The sequence below is a fragment of the Symphalangus syndactylus genome, chromosome 7 (assembly GCF_028878055.3).
Source record: "Symphalangus syndactylus isolate Jambi chromosome 7, NHGRI_mSymSyn1-v2.1_pri, whole genome shotgun sequence".
Taxonomy (NCBI): domain Eukaryota; kingdom Metazoa; phylum Chordata; class Mammalia; order Primates; family Hylobatidae; genus Symphalangus; species Symphalangus syndactylus.
This window is the reverse complement of record NC_072429.2, coordinates 139,784,407-139,808,598: the sequence shown is the minus strand read 5'-3', so window position 1 is coordinate 139,808,598 and position 24,192 is coordinate 139,784,407. Positions and strand designations below refer to the sequence as shown.

The 24,192-nt window shown below is 36.5% G+C and overlaps 1 protein-coding gene across 14 annotated transcripts in view; it reads left to right on the top strand.

The window, feature by feature from the left end:
* Positions 1–24,192, top strand: part of PTK2 (protein tyrosine kinase 2) — a 345,258-nt gene that overhangs the window by 130,267 nt on the left and 190,799 nt on the right. For 13 of the 14 annotated variants that reach the window (XM_063643575.1, XM_055287368.1, XM_055287364.1 and 10 more), the window contains 3 exons: positions 1,438–1,525; positions 18,944–19,023; positions 19,293–19,355. In XM_063643575.1, coding sequence (XP_063499645.1) covers positions 1,438–1,525; positions 18,944–19,023; positions 19,293–19,355 — 231 coding nt within the window. Of the gene's footprint in view, positions 1–1,437; positions 1,526–18,943; positions 19,024–19,292; positions 19,356–21,578; positions 21,673–24,192 lie in introns of those variants that run through there. The other variant, XM_055287388.2, reaches the window with a different exon arrangement.

The window sequence follows — 24,192 nt, the reverse complement described above, 5'->3', positions numbered from 1 at the left end:
AATAGTGCACATAAAGTAGTTATGTGCCTGGTAAATCCTAAGTTGAAAATAAATGACATCTGTTATATAATAACCCAGTGTAGAATATCTACAGTAAGTTATTGAACTCTTTCTGAGAGTGAAAGTGAAATGAAACCAAATTGTTTGGCAATTTTGTATTTTAATAAGGTGGACATTTATAAGTCTTAGCAGAACTTGCGTATGTGTACCAAACTTTGCTTCCTCAAAAGATTGCATTGAAATTTTGTTGAGTGGTTAAAAAAACAATACCATTAAGCCACAGAATGGAAGAGGATATTCACTATGTCTAACAAAGGCCTCAAATCTAGAATATATAAAGAACACCTACAAATCAATAGGAGGTAAAGGCCTCAAATCTAGAATATATAAAGAACACCTACAAATCAATAGATGGTGAAGGAGAAAAGGTAGACCATTTAGTAGGAAAACAAGGACAAAAACTTGAACATGGCCGGGGTGGAGGCTCACGCCTATAATCCCAGCACTTTGGAAGGCCAAGGTGGAAGCATCCTTTGAGACCAGGAGTTTAAGACCAGCCTAGGCAGCATAGTGAGACCCTCTCTCTACAAAAAATAAAAAACTCAACAGGCACCTCACAAAAGAAGATATTCAAAATGACCAAAAAGCATGTGAAAGTCCTCACTTTCATTATTTACCAAAGAAATGCCAATTAAAATGACCATGCACTATTACAGTATGCCAATCAGAGTGAGTAAAACAAAAAAGTTAGAAAATGCCAAGTGGAGGCGAAGATATAGAGGAACTGGAACACCCCCATGCTGTTGGTGGGAGTTTGACTTGTTACAACCTCTTTGGCATGCTGTTTGATAATATCTGCTAAAGCTAATGGATGTATTTGTTATCCAGTGCTCCTAGGTATATATGCAACCGAAATGTGTACATATGTTTACCAGAAGACATTTATAAGAGTGTTCATATGGGTAGAGCCACACATACACATAAAGAGAGAATGAGAAAGATAAAGAGCATTCTGGTGACGTTGGTTTGTTTTATCCATTCTTAAAGCTTAGCTTTCTGAACAAATAAGAGTATATACTGTGCAATTCCACTGATAAAAATTTAGACATGGGGAGTCGTGGAAGATGTTAGAAGTCAGGGCAGTTCTTCCCCTGAGCAGTGGTGGAGAATGACCCATGGGTTGGAAGGACTTCTGGGCCTCTTACTATGCTCTGTTTCCTTGAATTCACTGAGCTGTAGCACATTTATGATATGTGGTCTTTTTTTGTGCTAAAATGTTTAAAAATTACATTTAAAGGTTAATTGATTATAGCTTATGTTTGAAATCATCTTTCAGAGTAATTAGGAATGCTATACTCACAATAATATTATAATTGTAGACTATAAATTGAGAAAATGACTAATTTCTAATTGTTCTGTTTTGTGAATTATTTTTAGATATGAATTGAGAATTCGTTATTTGCCAAAAGGATTTCTAAACCAGTTTACTGAAGATAAGCCAACTTTGAATTTCTTCTATCAACAGGTATTAGAGGCTGCTTTAATATACTTTTTTGCTTGTTTCTTTGAATCCTATTTATTGCATATTTTTATTTTCAAATTTAATTAAAGCTCACATTTGGAGGAATAGAAATTTGTTGCTGAATGGCAATAAGAATCTTTTAACCAATAAGAAATTATTAATTTTTTTGTTCCTTGTGAGCTTTTGTATACTTGAGCAAATCTTAAAAGATAACTTCTATTATATGGAGACAGTAAGTCTACAATCATTTCTTGAACTTTAATTTGAATACAATTATTATGCCTGAATAGCAATGAATTTGTCATAGGTAGAGATTGTTGCAGAGCCAACTATACCCATATAAAATTGATCTGCTTTGCTTTTTACCCTGTAAGGTATTAGACAATAAATATATGTAAGGTAAAATGCCAAAAATGCTAATAAACATCAAAAAGACATTTGTACATATAATTTTGTCATTAAATGTTCTTGGTAATTTTTTTTGCTTTAATAAAAATTTTTATTAACTAACTATTCTGGACCTGGAATGCAGAAATAAATCGCATAATCCACACCTTTAAATTCTTCTGTCTAGTGGAGGATTCCTGTAAACAGTTACTTTGTGTTTGATCCTTTGCTGTTAATAAGCACGAATGATGTGACTGTGCATAGAAGAGTCTGCTGACCCAGTATAGATTTGGTATTGAGATGGCTCCACTGAAAAGCATCATTTGAGGAGTCTCCAACTTTGTAGAAAAGAAAGAGTTGTGTTTTCTAGACAAGAACACGGAGGGGAGAGAGAAAATGTGGTGCAGTCTTAGCTAAAATAGTTCATAACATTTTGGTGAGAGAGGGACCACAAACATCATGTAGACAGGGGTTTAGGTTTTCTTCTGCAGATATTGGGAGCCATTTAAAAACTTTAGTTAGCAAATGCCGTAACCAGAATTTTTTTTTTGAGACCACTCTGATTAGATGGCAGTATCAGGGATAGATTGAATTTTTAAAAGGTTGCAAGCATGTTTAGAGGCTCTTCAATCATTCTGGCAAGAAATTAAAGTGAAAGTATATTATAATAAGCAAATTTAGTGGATGGATTTGATAGGACCCAGAGATTGAACTAAAACAGAATGTGAAAACAAGGAAGAAAAAGGCTTATTATGTAAGTAGGCACTTACTGCCATGAAAGAGCAATGGTGGATTAGATTCAAAAGAAGGAGATAAGAAGGTAAATTGTTCTATATTTTTCTATGTGAGATAATGATAGATGTTACCACTTAAAAGATTCAAGCTGAGAGAGTAGGAAGCTAAGGAAGTTTCCAGCTGTTGGTGGGGGCGTGTCTGTTTTCATCTTGTCTGTGAAGAAGTAGTCACATAGGAGATAGGTTGGGGCCTGCTGCTTTACCTAACACCTTTTTGGCACCAGCGACCGGTTTTGAGGAGGACAGTTTTTCTACACACCAGGGCCACAGGATGTGGGGGGGTGGAGTGTGGGGGAATGATTTCGGGATGAAACTGTTTGACCTCAGATCATCAGGCGTTAGGTTCTCATAAGGAATGCGCAACCTAGATCCCTCGCATGTGCAGCTCACAACAGGGTTTGCGCTCCTATGAAAATCTAATGCCACTGCTGATCTGACAGGAGGCAGAGCTTAGGCGGTAATGCTTGCTTGCCCACAGCTCACCTCCGGCTGTGTGACCTGGTTCCTAATAGGCTACTAACTGGTACTGATCCATGGCCCAGGGTTTGGGGAACCCTGAGGTAAGGGGTTGGTGACAAGTTTTGAGGGTTTACGATAATACAGAGTTGAATATGAGAGGGAGTTAAGTTGGTAAAATGGAAAGATTAAGAAAGTGTTTTCGGATTCCAGCTGAGCTTATTGGAAGCCTACTCATTGCAAAAATAATTTTCATCTTACAGACTGGTTCTCATGTATTATTACATCTCATCCTTTAGCAATCTGTTGAACTTCATATTTTGGCGAAGGAGATAACAAGAGAGTTTAAATAACTCATGTTTATTTATCATTTTTCTCTTGGTATGTGATCTGTGTCACTATTGGTATTATTTCTTTGAAAAAAATTGTACCCACCAAGGAAATACATGGGTACTTTAGTAACATTGATTTCCAGAATGCATAATACAGGCTTAAGTGACTCCTTTTTGTAATTTCTAGGCTAACCTAAAAGTCTGCAACTTTTTTGTTCCTAGTTCACACTGTTACCAGGTTGTCCTACTTTTTCTTTGTTGGAAGACTTTCCTATATGATAAAGTGAGTACTGCACATACCAGTGTATCCCAGATTTTCTTTTACTAATAGGATATATTTTATGGTAGTCTATAGAATTCAGTTCAGCGGTCTTTGTAAAACCCAAGAGAAAGCTAAGTGTAATGAACCTTTTAAAAATTCGGTCTATCCCTGATACTGCCATCCAGTCAGAGTGGTCTAAAAAAAATTCTGATCAAGGCATTCACTAAGTATAGTTAAGTGTTAATGAAATTTCGCTTAAAGGAATATGCAGTGGTTACAGTCGTGTGCTTGTTCTGTATATAATAGCTCTGTGATTTTAGGTACCTCTGAGTCTCTTTGTGCTTAATTGTTTCATATACTAAAATATAGATATGGAATAACTATTCTATACGACTGTTATGTTCATCATATGAGATAAAATTGTCTGCCATATAATTGCCCAGTGATATTTTGAATTTCAGTCTGTAGACAGTAACAGACTTAGAGGATTCAGCATTTGCCATTTGCATATCACCATACAAGTGTGAGCTGCACATTATGGGATGGTACATAGCTTGCCTTTTTCCTTCCAATGTGCACTCTATAGAGCCTTTCAGCTCCTCCACCCCACTCTTTGCTGTCATTCATTTCTACAGTTTCTCTTTTCATCTTTTTAATTTTTAAAAATCTGTTAAGTTATATGGTACATTTTAATATTTTTAAAATTTTATTTTATTTTTATAGAGACAGGGTCTTGCTCTGTTGCCCAGTCTGGAGTGTAGTGGCATGATTATTAAACCTCACTGCAGCCTCGAACTTCTGGGCTCAAGCAATCCCCCTGCCTCAGCCTCCTGAGTAGTTGGGACTACAGGTGCGTGCCATGATGCCTCGCTAATTTTTAAAAATTTTTTTTGTAGAGATGGGGGACTTGCTATGTTACCCAAGCTGATCTCAAATTCCTGTCCTGAAGCAGTCCTTCCGTCCTGGCCTCCCAAAGTGCTGGGAGTACAGGCATGAGCCACCATGCTTGGCATGGCACATTTTTATAAAGTTCAAAAAATAATTCTAAAACATTACTTAAATTATCTCTATTCTAATAATCACTTTCATTTTGTGTATCCTTTTATAATAGTTTATCAAGTACATACATTTTAAAAGAAAGTATAGTTATGGTCACATTCCTTTCCCATTGGTGATTGGCAATGTCGTTGTTTTTCCATGCTAGTATTTCAGGTTCAAGTAATGGTAATTGGAGGAAGTTAAAGGTGGTACCAAAGTCATAAAAAGGGAAGGGAGGAAGAAAGAAAATACTATGATTGGCTGGGTTCAGTGGCTCACGCCTGTAATCCCAGCACTTTGGGAGGCTGAGGCGGGTGGATCACCTGAGGTCAGGAGTTCAAGACCAGCCTTGGCCAACATGGCAAAACTCCATCTCTACTAAAAATACAAAGATTAGCAGAGCATGGTGGTACACACCTGTATCTTGGCTACTCAGGAGCTGAGGCAGGAGAATAGCTTGAATCCAGGAGGCAGAGGTTGCAGTGAGCCAAGGTCATGCCACTGCACTCTAGCCTGGGCGACAGAGCAAGGCCCTGTCTCAACAACAACAACAAAATACTATGATTTGTCAAAGTGAATGAATTGGCCAATATACCAGAAGCCTTGAATATGTTCATGTCCTCCAGTTTGTTGGGTGACGCTGTTGACTGCCATCTTTACCGTAAGTAAAAAACAGTTGAAACCTTGGCAGTTTCCTACGATTGGACCTAATAATTCTACTTTTATGAATTTATTCAAAAGAAATAATAAGATTTACACATGTATGCATACATGTACAAGGATGCTTATAAGCATATTACAGTAACAAGAAAGAAATTAGAGGCGTTGCAGATGTCTTTCAACAAGTTAGTTGTACTGAGTTTCAAATTTATGTATCCCTCATTAACAGAGGTACAACTGTTCATGGATGTGGAAGGTATTAAGAGCATTAAATGCTGTTGTTTAAAACAGGCCATGTATAAAACATGTATAATTTTCATTTGTGTGGGGAAAAAATGCATATTTTTAAATTTTACCCTGATCTGGCAAGAAAGTTTTGAATATAGTATCAGTTTTTATTGCTGGTTTGGTAATTATATATTTGGCTTCTCCTGGTTAAGTCTCAATGCAGAATCTGCCCTGCCACATGCTTCGCAATTCCAGAACTATTGTAAGTGATCCATATGTTGTCCTACACAGGCAGCACCCAACTTGGGAAAGGGTTTAATTCCAAAGTTGCAAAATCAGTTTGGAATCCAGAGGTTTCTGCTATTTAAACACACCTGTTGGGGGGAGGGGGTGCAGATAAATCAGTAATTGTCCTCGTCAGCTTTCTATAGCCAGCGTGTATTTATCTGAGAATGCAGCTGAAACATTATGTAAGTATTGTGTGTGAGAACCTTCACTGAAGTGTGAGATAAATTAATCACTTTATAATGGCCTCAGAATTTGATGATATGCATTCTCTAACCTTTAAAGTCTTTAATATTTGATGCAAATATTTAAAATGGATACATATATACATAACATACTTCCACTGAATTCTAGGCTAAATCAATGATTTTTATGGGGCTCAGAATTTGATGACATTGATACTTTTTAATTCTGTAGATTCTATAATATCTGATATATATTTATTCTTTTATAAGGTGTGATAATTGATGATGAAATGAATACCCATGACCCTACTGCTCAGATGAAAAGAACATCCTGATACTTCCCTGTCCCATGTTCCTGTGGCCCACCTCACTGTACACACTGCCCTTTCACTCCACTCAGGGTACTATTATCCTGAATTTTGTATTTATCATTCCCATGCTTGCTTTTGTTTGCCAGTTGTCATGCTTTACAACATGTTTTTATTCTTCAGTTCTATCCTTAAGGTAAAAGCTGACCTGAAGTTCTCCCATAGACTTCTCTATTCCTGTCATTAGCTTGAGTGTTTTTTGTTTTGTTTCCCAGCTCACGTAAGCATTCAAGAAGATTTTTAAAAAATAATTTGTTTAGCGGTTTTAGTTGCTTTCAGCTAGGAGGTTGGTCAGGACATTCAGTATACCTTGCTGGTATAAATGGAAAAGTGATCATCTGTGGATTTAATAATTTATCTCTTTTGGCTCATTTTGAAAATAATTTTGCATTGTAGTTAGAGACTGTGGCTCATTTGATACTAATTGTTTAAGTTCTGTATGGACTTGTTTCATCATCTTGCACATATTTAGATATTGTTAAGGTTCCAGTTTTGCTTGAGTGGAATGTGTCTTCTGTAATTGTTTGGCACAGGCTCAATAAATAGCCATTATTTCAGGATTGTTAATTGTGTTGTTTAGATCTATTTTTCTAATGTTCTTTTTTTTCCTGCTTGAAAAATAGTATTGCTGGGTACACAAATCATGGTAGGCATTTTCTGTCAGCATTTGGATGGTTATTTCCTACTGTCTTTGTTTATTTGCTGTTGAGAACTCAGCTCTCATTTTGTCTTTCTGTGTAGGTGACCTGTCTTTTCTCTCTGGATGGCTTGAAGATCCTTTTTTCTCTTTGGTTTTTGCAGCTTCATTACAAACGACTCGTGGATTTTCTTTTTTTTTCTTTCTTTTTTTTTTTTTCTTCCCTTGCTTGATCTGTGTTGTGCTACCTGTACCTCTAGGGGGTCATGCCGTTTTCATCAATTCTGGAAATGTCTTAGTGGTTGTCTATTCTGATATGACCTTTTCTTGGTTTTTTGTTATTTCTTCTGGGATTTTCGGTTAGATCTATGTTAGAACTCCTCAGTCTCTCCATATGTGTTAGCTTGTTTTTAATTTCTTGTCTTTCTAAAGGATACATAATTCAGATCAGTCTAGTCTGTCAGATTACCAGCTCTCCTCAATCGTGGCCAGTTTTATGTTTGGTGCATTTGTTGATTTTTTTGCTTATGATTTTAAAAAACTTTTTAAATTGCCAGGCCACTTCATATGGCCCTTATTATTTGCTAATCTGTCTGCCTTTTATTAATATTTCTTTTACCATTTCATATATAATGAATGTCTCTATTCTGAATGTGAATTATAGCATCTGAAGCCCTTGGGCTCTTCACATTTGTTGTTGGTGGTTTTCACAGTGACTTTTTTCCTTGTGTGTGAGTTCTGAACTCTTGTTTTGTTGAACTTCACATGTGGAAATCTTGAGGACCTAGTTTGGGGATTCTTTCCTCTAAAGGTTTGTATTTGTTTGCTGGGAAACAAGTTACTACCAAATGGAGACCCTTTGAGTAGATTTTGCAGATACCGCCATACTACATGAATCTCAAGATAAGCTCTCTCACTTTGGGGAAGTAAGGAGAAGTGGTCAGTCCTCAGCCAGCTGAGAGCATACATGTCCTCTGTTCCCGTATCTTACAGCCCATGGCTTCTATTAGGATCTTAGCTTGTATTTGTTCTTATTTCATCCCTCTGCCCCATTTTCCTTTACCTTCTTGTGACCCCAGTAATGTAAGAATAATTATTATAATGCATCCAGAATCTGGTCCTGGTTTATATAGCAGGTCCCTTTAGCAATACTGTTGGAATCCTAAGTCATTGAATTGTTACGATGCTTAATTGCGTTTCCACACTTGGATTTGATACAAAGGCCCCTTGTAGAAGGGAGCTTGGAGATTCAAGGAGCTGATAAAAAGCCAGTGTGGCTGGAGGGCAGGGTGACAGATGAGACAGTAAGGGATGGCTTGAGATGCCCTTTTCAGTCATCTGACCTTGGTTGTGAAGACACTGAGAAGCCAGAGAAAGTTAAGTGCAAAGGGATGACAGAGTTCAGATCTGGGTTGCAAAAAATGTCATTCTCACTGTTCTGCTAATAGTATATAAGAAGGTAAAGGTCACTATGTGGAGACTTACTGGCGTCAACAAGCTTCATGGCTGAGTGTGATCACTCTGATCAATGGCTTAACTTTAACTGTGGAGAAATTATTTCTCTGTACCTCAGAGTTTTATTTTTTCTACGACATTGTATTATGAAACTTCAGATGTACTGCAGTGTTAAAAGAATTTTATAATGAACACCAGCATACTCACCACTTAGATTCTACCATTAACGTTTATTATGCTTCCTTTATCACATAACTGTTTTTATCTCTCCATCCCTTTAGCCATTAATCCATCTTAAATTTTCATACATTTCAAAGTAAGTTTCAAGTGTCAGCACAATTCAGCATAAGTATTATTAACCTAGAATTCAGTATTCAATTACAGTTTTTGTTTTGATTTATACACAGTTAAATACATAAATATTAAGTATACATTTATTGAGTTTTCACAGATACATTCACCAGAATAATCTGAATCCCTATGGAATGTAGAATACGACCATCACCCCAGAAAGTTTCCCACTGACCCTTCCTAGTCAATCCTTGCCCCCAGTCATGGGAAGCAACCATTGCTCTTGTGTTTTTCCCACCGTAGTTTAGTTTTGCCTGTTTTAGAATTTCTTATAAACAGATTATGTAGTGCGTATTCTTTTATGTGAAGTTTCTTTTCTCATGTTTTTGAGATTTCAGTAGTTTTTTTGTTGAGTAGTATTCTGTTATATAAATGTAGTGTATTTATCCATTCTTCTGTAGATGAACATCTGGACTGTTTTTTTGTTTGTGTTTTTTTTTTGTTTGTTTGTTTTTTTTTTTTTTTGCTATTATTGAGATGACTAGGAACATTCTTTGGCAAGCATTTTTGTGAACGTGGGCTGGGACTTTCATGTTAAATGAAATTTGTATCTACCCTTTGATCCTTTACGATTGTATGATTTTATATTTCCTCCAGTAATGTATGAGAGTTCTGGTTGCTCTACATTCCATCCAACATTTGATGTTGTCATTTTTTTGTTTTAGCCTTTTGACTGTCTGGGTATGTGGTTGAATCATGTGGTTTTTATATTCACTTCTCTGAGTACCAACTAATAATCATTGTTTGTTTATTCTTCCATGTGCGTATTGAATGTTAATAGGTCTCCTTTTTTGAAAATCTGCTTAAACCTTTTTGTACAATTTGTATTGTTAAATTGTACGCTTTTTCTTCCCAATTTTTTTTTTAAATTGTGGTAGAACACACACCATCATAAAATTTACCATCTTAACCATTTTTAAGTGTGCAGTTCAGCAGTGCTACATACATTCATAATGTTGCACAACCATCCCCACCATCCTCTGTAACTCTTTTCATTTTATAAAACTGAAAGTCTGTAGACACTATTTCCCCATTTGTCCTCCTTGCAGCCCCTGGCAACCACCATTCTACTTTCTGTCTCTATGATTTTAAAATGTAGGACTTTTCATGTACCTTGGATACCAGTCCTTTGTCATGTTATGTTTTGCTAGTATTTTCTCTGAGTCTGTGGCTTGTCTGTTCATTTTCTTATCTGATCTTAGGTTTTCTTTTTTTGTTTTTTTTGAGACAGTCTTGCTGTGTTGCCCAGGCTGGAGTGCGGTGGCACGATCTCGGCTCACTGCAACCCCCGCTTCCCGGGTTCAAGCGATTCTCCTGCCTCAGCCTCCTGAGTAGCTGGGACTACAGTTGCATGCCTCCATACCTGGCTAATTTTTTATATTTTTAGTAGAGATGGGGTTTCACCATGTTGGCCAGGATGGTCTCAATCTCCTGACCTCGTGATCGACCCACCTCGGCCTCCCAAAGTGCTGGGATTACAGGCATGAGCCACCGCATGTGGCCCCCTCTTTTTTTTTTAAGTCTAGAAAATGGGCAGAGGGGATTGTTGTGAGTCTTCAGTGAAACAGCATATCAAAGCACTTAGAAATGTCTGGCACATAGTGAACACACTCCTTAGTGTTCTCTGTTTTAATTTCTATGTAGATGAATCAATATTTTTAATGGGGCCAGATGCAGTAGCTCCTGCCTGTAATCTCAGCCCTTTGGGAAGCTGAGGCTGAAGGACCACTTGTGCTTGAGTTTGGGCTGCAGTGAGTCATGGTTGTGCCATTGTACTCCAGCCTGGGTGACAGAGCAAGACCCAGTTTCTAAAAATACATATATTTTATACATACATATATATATTTGGTTTAGCCAGGGCAGAAATAAAATTATTATGTTTAAATTATTTCTACCACCACTCCTATCCCATGGAAAGAAGAGAGGGAGGGAAATAGACAGATTACAATAAACTGCCCTAATTTTATTATTTCTCGTTCTGAAAATTCATCCAAGTCCATTTTGGGTGGGGTCATGAGGAAAACACTGATGAGTGTTTGAGTGTTATATTACTGGTTGGACATAATTATTAAGGATGCACATAGCTTCATTAAAAGATGGCCTAAATGTGACTACCAATGTGGAAATTTCAATGACTCATTAAATATTTTGACCTATTTGTGAATATTCTGAAATATATTAATCAGTACACTCTAAAAATAAACTAGAATCCTGTTATAACACTATTCACTGTAGAGCAGGAATTTATAAAAATGAGTTTGACAATAAAGCTAATGACTCATGAGAAAGCAGGAACAGTTTGTTTTACCCCAGAATCAAATTTTTTCTTTGCCATATAACATTTATTTTTTCTCTCTCAACTTTCATTTGTTAAAGTTATAAGTATTTCATTGGCAACTTTTTGCAAATGATGGTGGCTGTTAGTTTGAAGGCCAGTGTCTCTGTTTAGTCAAGAAGTCATATTAGTCTGCATTGAGGATGCTGAACTTGTATAGAAATCTTTTAGCACTGTTGAAATGTTCAGCTCTTCAGATGCCTGAGTCTGACATGAGTTTGTCATTGTTTACTCCTACAGATGTTTTAAGACATAATGAGTATGTCCACCCGTTAGCTTTTAAATGACATTAAATAATCAGTGGTTTCCTTGACAAAAGGAGTTGCAGTAGGAAGTTGAAGAAAATACTGAGTCTAGAACTGTAACTTAACTCTATGGTATAGAATCTAAACTTAACTATAGAAACGTGAGGTACCGGGGCATACTTATTTCTTATTGGTCAACTTCCTTTTATTTTTATTCCAGTTTTCTTTTTTATTTTTACAAGTTTTCAGATAATTGTGTCATTAGAAATTGACTTCCTTCTCTATATTTTCTTGGCCTTAAAGCTGTCAGTTAAGATATATTTTGTAATTGCAGGTCTAAGAGGTAAATCTTAGTTTAAGCCTGGCATTCTCAGTATGGGAATTATCAGCTGCCCTTTTCCAGAGAGAAGCTAAAATGTAATATAGTCTAACTCTCTTATTAGAAGGTTTATTTTCTGTGGTTTGAAGATTTAATTGTGTACATTTCTTCTCCCTTTTTCACTCTTGTATATTTTTGATAATTGAAGGAGAAGCACTCATGGTTAATAGTGTGACATTCATGCACACGTATGTTTATTGTGGCACTATTCACAATAGCAAAGACTTGGAACCAACCCAAATGTCCATCAATGATAGACTGGATTAAGAAAATGTGGCACATATACACCATGGAATACTATGCAGCCATAAAAAAGGATGAGTTCATGTCCTTTGTAGGGACATGGATGAAGCTGGAAACCATCATTCTGAGCAAACTATCACAAGGACAGAAAACCAAACACCGCATGTTCTCACTCATAGGTGGGAATTGAACAATGAGAACACTTGGACACATGGTGGGGAACATCACACACTGGGGCCTGTCGTGGGGTGGGGGAAGTGGGGAGGGATAGCATTAGGAGATATACCTAATGTAAATGACGAGTTAATGGGTGCAGCACACCAACATGGGACATGTATACATATGTAACAAACCTGCATGTTGTGCACACATACCCTAGAACTTAAAGTATTTAAAAAAAAAAAAAAAGAGTGTGACATCATATGCAAAGGTTTGCCAAGCAGAGACTGGCCTGAGCTTGAGTGTTTAAGGTGTGTGTTGGAGGTCAGTCTCATAGGCATACAACGCCTACGTGACCTCATTTATTCACATTCCAGACCCTAGAGAGAACACAGGTGTTTACCATCAAAACAGTGTGTGCATAAATTATCTGGTTCAAATTGGTGGCCAGTTTTTTCACCAGTTGGTGGTCAGTTTTTTCACCAGTTGGTGGTCAAATTGTGGCCATCTTCAGGTACGCAAAAGCACTCTTATCAGACAGAACATTTCAGGGGTTTAGTTTCTAAGAGACTAAGGGCCAGCCCTAAAAATATGCCTTTCTTGGGAATGAACAGGATTTTAGCGTCCCAGACCTGCCGCTGAGTTAACATTTTCCTGCATAACTTGCTTTTTCTTTCCTGGAATTAGGTTACTTCTGCTCAGTCTTCAGCTCTTAATTTAAATGGTGCTTTCCACGTAAAGCCTTCCATTTACCTGTGCATAGTACCCGTACATTTCCCATACAACATACACATTTTAAAATACAAAATTTGTTTTATTGAGGTATAATTTACATACAATAAAATAATCAATTGAAGTATGCAGTTTAGTAAGTTTTGACAGTTGTATACAGTCCAGTAATTACCACTTCAGTCATGATATAATACAATATAGGAATAAGGAAATTGATACTGGCAGAATAGTGTTAACTAGACTGCAAACCTAATTTAGATTTCACTAATGTTTACACACACTCAAGTGTGTGTGTGTAATTCTGTGCAGTTTTATCACAGGTGCAAATGTATGTAATCATCATAATCAAGATACAGAACTATCCTATGAACACAAAGAAAATCCCTGTTGCTTTATTAGTCACATGCTGTCCCATCCCTAACTCTAGCAACCACTGACCTGTTTTTTATACATTATATTTAACTGTTGTTAATCTCTTGTACCTACCAACAGGGTGTGCATTCAGTGAGAGCAAATAAGAAGTCTGTCTTCTTCACCGTTGTATCCACAACACAGTAGGGCATGAGTTTTAGGTGCTCAGTTTATTATCTTCAGGAATTTAATAGTGAGAATTGACTTTTAATCCTAATGCCCTAATATTCAAAACTTTTAGATGAGATTTATTAGAAGACATCATGAAAAAAATCTTAAGAAATAAAGCAAACTTTTGAAGTTTGAGGAATCAGATTGTTTGTGTGCACACGTGTATGTGTGCATGTGCTCCCACCCAAGTACACACACGGGCACACACACACACATTCAACATCAAATGTTCTTTTAAAAGATTGCTATGCAGTTAGATTCTTCATTTACTACCTTTTTTTTTTTTTTTTTTTGAGATAAAGTCTCTCTCTGTCACCCACTCTGGAAAGCAGTGGCACGATCTCAGCTCACTGCAACCTCTGCCTCCCGGGTTCAAGTGATTCTCCTTCCTCAGCCTCCTGTGTAGCTGGGACTACAGGTGCACACCACCATGCCTGCCTAATTTTTGTATTTATAGTAGAGAGATGGTTTTGCCATATTGACCAGCCTGGTCTTGAACTCCTGAGCTCAAGCGATCCACCTGCCTTGGCTTCCCAAAGTACTGGGATTACAGGTGTGAGCCACCATGCCTGGCCCCTTCATTTACTTTTAATAAAATTTGGGGTTACTTAACCATTATAAATGGACAACAAAAAGAGATAATGGAAACATTTGTGGTCATATAGCTTTATGGTCTATCCTCAATAGAACATCCAAAGTAATTATTTTTAAATGAAAATTTACCATTACCTTTGTGTAAGTTCCACGTATGTTTTATTCACTGTAATATCCTGCACATGATAGTCATTTTATAAACATTTGATAAATCAATGAATGCATAACTGTTAAATACTATGTTAAATGACATTGAATTGTTTAAAAGTATATAACTCATTAAGGTAGCTTAATTGTTCATTTGTATATTTTTATAGCTTAGGTATGAAAGAGGAAAAATTAAGTTAGTGTTAATTTGGAGCTGCCATTGAGTTCCTTCTGTATACAAAATACTTCACCGTATCTGACAAAAACTCAGTCAGCTAGGCTGTAAGAGTAAAATTACTTGCTTTTGGTCACCCAGCTAGTAAGTAAACCTCGTCAGTTTTGCCTTTGTCTGCCCTGTGCCCCATCCTGTTTCTGTGCTACCAAGGTCATTTGAGTCCAATTGATAAATTTGTGTAGCTGTTAGAATATTCAAAAGAGACCAAAATAAAACACGAAATCTCATGTGGTAGCCAAAGCATTGAGTTGACATGTGCAGTACATTATGGAGTAATTTAGCATCAATATTTTCTATTAGAAAATGTGAACAGCTTTTATATTAAAACCTGTGCTTCATTCTATTGCAGAGTATGATGAAGGAACTCCGTGATACAAATACAATACTTGCACAAAGAAAGAAGTCCAAATCCATCCTAGTTTTTTTTTTCTTTTTCTTTTTTGAGATGGAGTCTCGCTGTGTTGCCCAGGCTGGAGTGCAGTGACGCGATCATGGCTCACTGCAAGCTCCGCCTCCTGGGTTCACGCCATTCTCTTGCCTCAGCCTCCCGAGTAGCTGGGACTACAGGTGCCTGTCACCACGCCCGGCTAATTTTTTTTTTTTTTTTTTTAGTAGAGATGGGGTTTCACCATGTTAGCCAGGGTGGTCTCGATCTCCTGACCTCGTGGTCCACCCGCCTTGGCCTCCCAAAGTGCTGGGATTACAGGTATGAGCCACCGTGCCTCGCCCATCCTAGTTTTTTTTGAGACGAAGTCTCGCTGTTGGCCCCCAGGCTGGAGTGCAATGGCACGATCTCGGCTCACTGCAACCTCCGCCTCCTGGGGTTCAAGCAATTCTCCCGCCTTAGCCTCCCGAGTAGCTGGGATTATAGGCGCCTGCCACCATGCCCAGCTAATTTTTGTATTTTTAGTAGAGACGGGGTTTCACCATGTTGGCCAGGCTGGTCTCGAACTCCTTACCTCAGGTGATCCACCCACCTCGGCCTCCCAAAGTGCTGGGATTACAGGCATGAGCCACTGTGCCTGGCCAACAAGTTAATTTTTAAAAACCAACTTTCAGAAGTCTTTTTTTGGAAGGATCTTGCAAATTTCCTGGACCTGGGTATAATCCACAGTAGAAAAAGAGAATACAACACAGTGACAGTGTTCCAATACCTCAGAGATGCATGTGAATCTATTGTGGTTGATACTGGGGGTTCAAGGATAAATGAGAGGTGGTTCCTGTTTGTTAATCTTCATTCTAGTAGAGAATGACTGCACTGTGGAAGAGTTCACAAGTTGTAGGTACAAACTAGAGCTGGAGTTTTAGGAGTTGATACATCTGGATTTTGAATCCTGACTTTAATACTTGCTTAACACAAAGTTAAGTTTTCTGATCTTTATATATAATAGGACTAATAAACTCTACCTTGAAGAATTATTGTAAAGATCAGAAATATATGTAAAATGCTTAGCATAGTAACTGGTCCCTGGTGGGTACTCCTTAAGTAGGATTATTATCTACTGCTCTCATTTTGAGCATTCTTTTAGGCTTTTTATGAGGCTATAAAATGGGGGTGATAATAGTACCTACCTCACAGTGATGTTCTGATGATTAAATGAGATATTACATGTAAATCTGCGTGACATGGTGCTAGGTATATATGCTTTACAGAAACTTAAATGCTTGATAAATTTGGTTTCACAAATGATAGCAATTCTGCTGGGAGTTAGTGGAAGAGAGATTGTCAAGAAGTGTTTTATAAGGGATATGAACAAAGTGTATACATAATTCTGAGTCTTGAAGCCCAGCCTCAGGATGTGGCCGTGCTCAGTGGCTTGAGAGAACACTCTCTAGAGCCTAGATGACAGGGAGCATTGAGACACTGAATAGAGTTTGCTTTCTCTCCGGCAGCAGAGAGGAAGCTACTTTGGGGCTTGAGGGGAGGACACGGGTCTGTGGTGATGCCTTATTCTATCTCACATCTGTACTCTTTGCAGAATACTTTGATCACATCAGGCCACAAGTAGATTTCAGTGTGCAATCATACAGCTCTGATAATCGAGATTAAAGCTGTAGGAAAAACAACTCTCAGAACTTTGAACTCATTCTCATGAGATTTTTTAAATGAAGATTATTATAATTTCCCTTTTTCATTTTTACAATATGAATTTGGTTTTGATGATGAACATAGCATTTGATTATTTTTCCTACCTGTGAATAGTGTTTGAAAATTGTGGCAATTAATCTTCAAGATTAATTGAATTTGATAATGGTGCATTTTCCTCATCATGTAATTGGTGGTCTGCAGTAGTTCCTCTGAAATCTGCATCAGACAACTAAAAGCCACTGAATGTTTCCATCAGAGTAGCTGTGGTATTTTTCTGCCTATATAAATACCTTTCTTGGTTTAATTCTTGCGCCTGTTTTTGTGCTCGATAATAAACCTACTTATGATGCGAAACAGGTTTTAAATTGAGACTTATTTTTTGTTTTGTGGAAACAAGAGTCAATTGAAGTTAAACAAATAGTTCTAGACCTAAAGCTTTTTGCTTAACTGAATGGATTAATTCAGTTCCGGTTGATCAGTCTTGAGTGCCTGCTATGTGGAAGGAGTAGAAACTCTTGTTCCTTGTAAAGGATGGAAAATATATATGGAAAATAACATTTATGTGTCCACCCTCCATTTTGATGACTGTTTGTTCATTTGTTTACGCATTCATTCAATAAGTATTTATTGGGCACCCAGACTTAGATGCTAATGCAGAAAATAAAGAAAGGTTTTGAGATGAATAGTCCTTAGATCAGTAATAGCACATAGTTGTCCACTGCTAGTTGAGGAAATGTTTCTCCTACTTTAAGAGAAAATGAGTAAATGTTCATACTTTTTTAATGCATATTAGGTTATAAATTCCTAGTAGGTTAAAGAGAGTATGCTCATCTGATGTCTTTTATCTTCTCTGTAACAAAGGGATATGGCAGGCTTACTGGAGGAAGTATGAAATCAGTGAATTGTAGAGCTTCCTAGGCATGGATTGTTCAATTTCCAGATAGTTGTAACTGGACATTTGAGATTGTCTTCATGAGTTGAAAGTGGAGTTTATACTATGATTTCTCCAGCTGCTCATCTAAACATGAAGAGGATGAGTGGGTAGGTTCAATGTGGCTTGGGTTTACCAAGCAATTCAAACAGAGGGATAATGGGAGACAGGGGAGCTGGTTGTCTTTGCAAGGGACGGTCATAATGAGGAACCATCCAGTATGAAGTAGACAAAGATTGGTGTGGAGTGAGAGATGAGTTAACTGGGGATGGAACTCTTTGAACAAATGGGCTAGCAGGCTAGGAGGCAGTCATTGAAGAACAGGATGTTTGAAAATTTTTTTAGGGCAGAAGTCAAGACACTTTTTGTATAAAGGGTCAGAGTAAATAGTTTAGACTTTCAGGAACGAGGCAAAATGGAGGGTATTATGAAAGTACAGAACAAGAGAGAAGACAAATTTCCACAAATTTTTGTGTTGATAAAATTCATAATGTAATAATTGAGCGTTGTTTTCTTGTAACACAGGTGTAATGCTGAAGAGATGGGATGCGTCTTGGTGGAGGGGTGGATAACATTTCATGTGAGGTTCAAAATGGGTACTCTCTTTCATCAAAATCAATTGCAGATTTTAATCTTTTCAGGCTAATCTACAAGGAAATTGTACACATTTCATCTTTGAAAATGTGTTCACAGTGACAGTTACTTGCAAGTATTGATATCAGTCTTATTGGCTTTTAAAATTGAGTTTATTCATTGTTTGGAAGGCATTTCAAGAATTCCATTAGATTCTTCTCTTTACTTTAGACTTTAAGCTTGTATTACTTTGCAGATTAATCACTTAAAATTGATGGTTAGATGGAAACATCTCGGCTGCACAGTTAAATGGATTTTGAAGTATGTAAATCCTTTGCCTTTTCACTGGAGTCCAAAATACGCTGCTGGAACTGTAGTTTGAGATCAGAAAATACGTCTGCAAATTTTTGTAGAAATGGAAATTTCCCTTCTTGTTTTCACTTTTGACAGCATGGGAAAGGTGTGGAGCACCTGAAGGTTATTATGATTCAGACCCTATTCGTTGCTTCTTAATGTCCCATTTAAGTGGTCATAGATTATATGAGATTTTCTTAATAGGAGACTGTTTTATTTCCTTAATTATTTTTTGGTATAACTCACGTTTATATCTTTAACATCAAGCATAATTACTGACACAATGTAAACTACATGAAAGGTACTCAGGAAACATTTATTGAATGCGTATATCTAATATTTTTCTTTTAAAACAGTGTTGTTTTTCCCATTCCTTTTGTTGTAGGTGAAGAGCGATTATATGTTAGAGATAGCTGATCAAGTGGACCAGGAAATTGCTTTGAAGTTGGGTTGTCTAGAAATACGGTAAGATGATAACTATACATTGAAGTCTTTATCAATTTTTAAATTATTTTTGAATATTTTCCAGGTATTTTCCTTTTCTTCGTAAGGATTATCAGTGAAATACTGAATAAAATTTGAGTAAATTATGAAATATGGGTTTGGTGCAAAAGTAATTGCAGTTGTTGCCATTAATTTTTATTATTCAGATGCCTCTTCCCCCAGTTTTTATCACTTAACAACATAAACATTCCTTATATATACATATAAATGTATGTCTTCCCTGATTTTAGGCGATCATACTGGGAGATGCGGGGCAATGCACTAGAAAAGAAGTCTAACTATGAAGTATTAGAGTAAGTATTGTACTTATAAGCTATACCTGCAAATATGCAGAACTAAATTCTTAGTTTATTTTAAAATTAAATACTGATTCTGAAACACTACTATTTCTAAAATTTTATATCTGGAAGAGGAAAAGAACAGAATCCTTCATGACATTAATTGTGTTAGTAAACATTTAGATTTGTTGATAGATGTCTTAAAGCTGACATTGTATATGGCCCGTTAACATATATACTTTGTGTAGATTTAATCATAGCATGGTGATATTTTTTTCTAATTTATATTGAATTCTACAGCTGCCTATAAATTGCTTATAAATTATTATTCATATTCTCTGTGCAAGTTACTACAGATTGTTTTTCACAAATAGAGATACAGAAGTTACTGCTCATGTATCAGAAAAATCTAGAATAACTAGAAATTTTTCCAATAATGAAATTAATTTGTGCATTAGACTGTTATATTAGATTGTATTAAATTAACCCAACCTGGAGTTTACGTCGTGGGAGGCTAGAAGCCCTATACTTCATCTTTTTCATAATTAATTCAGCAAAAGATAATTGAACACTGAGTCCTTTGTAGCTAAGTGCCGGAGATTCGGAAATAAAACAAAATTTTAACCCCCAGGAAGCATTCCGCTAAAAGGAAGACTCTCAGACAAGTAAAGCAAAATTAATGTGCTAGAAACTAAAGTGGAAGTATCAGCTGGGTGTTTACAGGAGAATGGTACTTGATGTGTGAGGTGTTTTCACATGGAGATGTTATTTAACCTAAGTCTTAAAGAATGAGTGATTCACAAAGTGTAGGTATGTGGGGTTTGTTGCATAGGAGTCAGGAAGCCAGTCAAGAGGATAAATCAGCATTTGCAAAGGCACAGAAACATGGACCGTCAGGCAAAGGTCAGGAAACTAAGTTGGTTGGGGGTAGATAGAATACCATTCTTATGAGGGAGAGAAGGATATGTATACAGGGACCAGGTCATTACCCATCTAGTACATTCTTCAAAGAGTCTGGACTTGGCCTTTGAGCATCACTGACTCATCATTTCAAGCAGGATAATTATATGATGAGATTTGCAATTTAGAATTCCGTATTTGTGAGATTAGAATTTTATTAAAGAAGATTAAAAATGGAAGCAAGGAGCCTGGAAGCTGTTGGACCTTTCTTGTCTGTGTGAGAATGATGAGGCTGTGAGACAGAAGGAAGCAGTGGCCATGGAGACATGGGCTAGCAGAGGCAGAGTCTGTGTGACTGGAGGCTGATTACATTTGAATCAAGGACAGGGAGGAACCCAAGGAGTCTCTTGGTTTTCTGTCATGGGCCACTGTGGATACCAGTCACAGAAAAGGAGTGTGCTTGAGGAGAAAGAAGACAAGTTACTTGGAGCATGTTGATTTTTAGTTCTAAGGGAACATTCATGTTTTTTAAAATGAAAAAGGAAAGATAAATGTTGGTTTATTTCACTGTTATGAAATGACAAATACCAGTAGCATTAAAATAAATCTCTTCTGGTACCCTGTGCTTAGATCTTGGTTTCTAGTACCATTCTTCAGTGGAAGGAACCAGAGCTCCTTGGAAAAATGCAGTTCGAGGGAGAGGAGGAAAAATACAAGGGTGAGCCCTAGAGCAGCTTGTAGTGCCAGAAAGAAGGAAGTGCTCAAAAAGCAAAACGATGGGGCTGCGTCAAAGGATGAATGAGCCAGTGGAAAGAGTTCCTAGTGACAAAAGCTGGAACAATTTGAGCAACAAATTAAGTTACATAGTATTATATTGTAACCCAAAGTATAAATTAAATACCCATGAGTCCATAGTAATGTAAATACTTGAATAAATAAATATTTAAAGGAGCAGTGACAAATTTCCTCTATAGAAAAATTCCAAATAATTTATGTAAATACCCTCTCTCAAAGGAGATGGAGCATAAAACTCACCTCTAACGTATGAGCTACATTTAGTGGCTTGTTTCTAAAGAGTATAATAAGGAAAGGAAGTGTGGGGAAAAAGTAACTTTACAGTGAAGAAACCTGACAGGCATGACCTCAGCCAGGTGGTCAAAGTCAACATCACCAGTGATCACTCTTGTTGATAGTGTGCAACCATAACGTAATGTGTTGAGAAAGGCACTTTACCTCTGTGGTCTTCCTCATAACAAAAACCCATAACCTCAGTCTACTCACGAGAAAAAACATCAAACAAATCCCTCTTCAGGGATCTTCTGCAAAGTACCTAACCAGTACTCCTCAAAACTGTCAAGGTCATGAAGGAAACAGTGGAAGTCAGAGAAACTCACATATCCAGGAGTTGCCTAAAGAAACATGATGATTACATGTAACGTGGTGTCCTCCATAAGATGTTGGAACAGAAAAAGGATAGGGAAAAAAACTGATGAAATCTGAGTGAAGTATAGAGTTTGTTAGTCATAATATATCCATACTGGTTTATTATTTGTGACAAATGTACCAAAGTAATGAAAGATATTAATAGTAGGGGGACCTGGGTGTGGACTATATAGGATACTGTCTTTGTAACTCTTTTGTAAATCTAAAACTATTGTAAAATAAAAGGCCTATCTAAAAAAAAACCTGATGGGAGAATTGAGGTCAGCAGGTAGTTAGAGATGATCTAAAAAGGTACAATAGATGGCGAATAGTTAATGTGAAGTCAAGAAAGGAGTGCTAGTTCAGTGGCTTGGCTGAGTTACAGGGAGAGGACTCCAGGAACACATGTGATCATCTTTCAGGGTCACTGTGGAAGCCTACTCTAGTATAGTGGCTGGGGAAAAAGAATAATGTGAATTGTATTCTACCCTATCTCTATGTGAGGCCAAGATACGAAAATGAAATGGTAACTGAAAGATAGAGTCTGTGTGAGAACCAGAGGTATACAAAGGAATGAAGAGAGCCAGACATACTGTCAAAAGGATACAGAGTTACAGGAAGAGAGATACTTGAAAGAAATTTCCATGAATAATACATTGACATGTTTTTAACAGCTAAAACAGTTAAAGAAAGAAAAGCAGGTTGTCTGTCAGGGTGAATTAGTGAATGGTATGTTTGGAAAGAAGAATTTTAAGTTCAAGATATGTTTGAAATGAGGGTCAAATTTTGCACTGAAGTTAGTGTAAATTTGGCTTATTTCTAGAAATTACAGAACTTCAGATGATAAGAGAAGAGGTGAAATAGAAGAGGACAACTTAGGGCTTTAACCAGTGTTAAAGGCTTTCAAAACCTTACGTAGTTTTTGTCAGGGGTCAGTGAAATGGAGAATATGAGAATTGCTATACATAAGTAAGGGCTTGTGATTATTATTACTTGAAACAGAACTAGACACAGCATGAGTTTGTAAGTTAGATCCTTCTTAGAGGATTGCATGGAAAGTTGAATGATCTATTGTTTTGATATGGCCATTTCATCTTAGTTAATTTATATGTGCAATATTTAAAGTAAGTAAAGATGATAGTTAAAAGAAAGAGGAATCTTTAGTTTCTTGTAGTTCTAGGATACTATTGTGCTTATTTTGCTGTCCCCTCTTTCTAAATTCCTGTGCTTTTGCTCCACTGTAGTGATTCTTTGCAGTTATACAACTCGTGTGAATTCAGCACCCTATCTCCGTATAAGTAGATTAGTTGAGTGACCACTTGAAGCAGAATATCTGGGTTCAAGTCCTTATCGCACCTTGACTATTCTATTTGCCAAATTTTATTAGTAAGCTCTTGGCGTCTGTTTCCAAACGTGTAAAATGGGGATAGTGGTGATACCTACCTATATATGGGATTGTCGTAAGGAGTTAGATGAGATAATTTATGTCAAGAGCTTAATACATATTGTACCCAACACTGAATAAATGTGGACTACAATTATGATTATTATCCGTGGGAGATATTGATTGTCAATCAGGATAAAAACCAAACTGTAGAATTTCTTTAAAGAGCATTAAGAAAAAAAAAAAAAAGAAAACAATGTTATTGTTCATCTGTTGATTTAATTTTGAGCCCTTTTAAAATGATTTTTAATTTATTTGTTTTCAAAGGTAATAATACATTCTAGTTAGAGAAAAAGTGAAACTACACTGTCAAATAAGAAAATTTCTTCAACTCCTCTCACTGATAACCACCATCATAGTTTTAATAAATATCCTTATAGCTCTGTTTTAATACTTTTGTGCACATTCAATGCGTAGTTTTAATATAAGTGGAATGATCCTATATGCATCTTGCTGTTTTTATTCAACTTTATGTTTAATAGATCTTTCCATGTGACTAAATAAAAATATACATTAGTATACTAGTCCACCCAATGAGTATATAATACTACATTTAAACAGCCACATAATAGTGGACATTCAGTTCAGGTTAATAACAGTGTAAGGCATGGTGCCATTTTTTGTTCATTTTTGCATATATGATAGGCAACAGATGATAACTTGCTTTATATTAGTTTGATTACTGGTGATATTAAACCTCTTCACATATATGGCCATTTTTAAGTTTTTTTTGTAAATTAACTGTATTTTAAATAAGCTTTTCTAATATGTTTATTTTTTATTAATTTTAAGCAGTCTTTGTCATGTTAACACTATCTTGTAATGTTAGTTCTCTATTTTCTTTCCCAGCTCATCATTTTCTTTCAACTATGTGTATGTGGCTCTCATCATACAGAAGTTTGTCTTTCATTAATGTAGTAAAATCGTATTTTCCATTTGGTTTTTGAGTTTTAAGATCCGATTTTTAAAAAGGCATTCCAGAACTTAAAATTGTTAAATGTTTGTTTTGAAACTTTTGTGTATTCATTTCTGTTTTTACATTTTCAAATGTGTGGATTTTAAAAATATTTTCTATTTAAATTAACT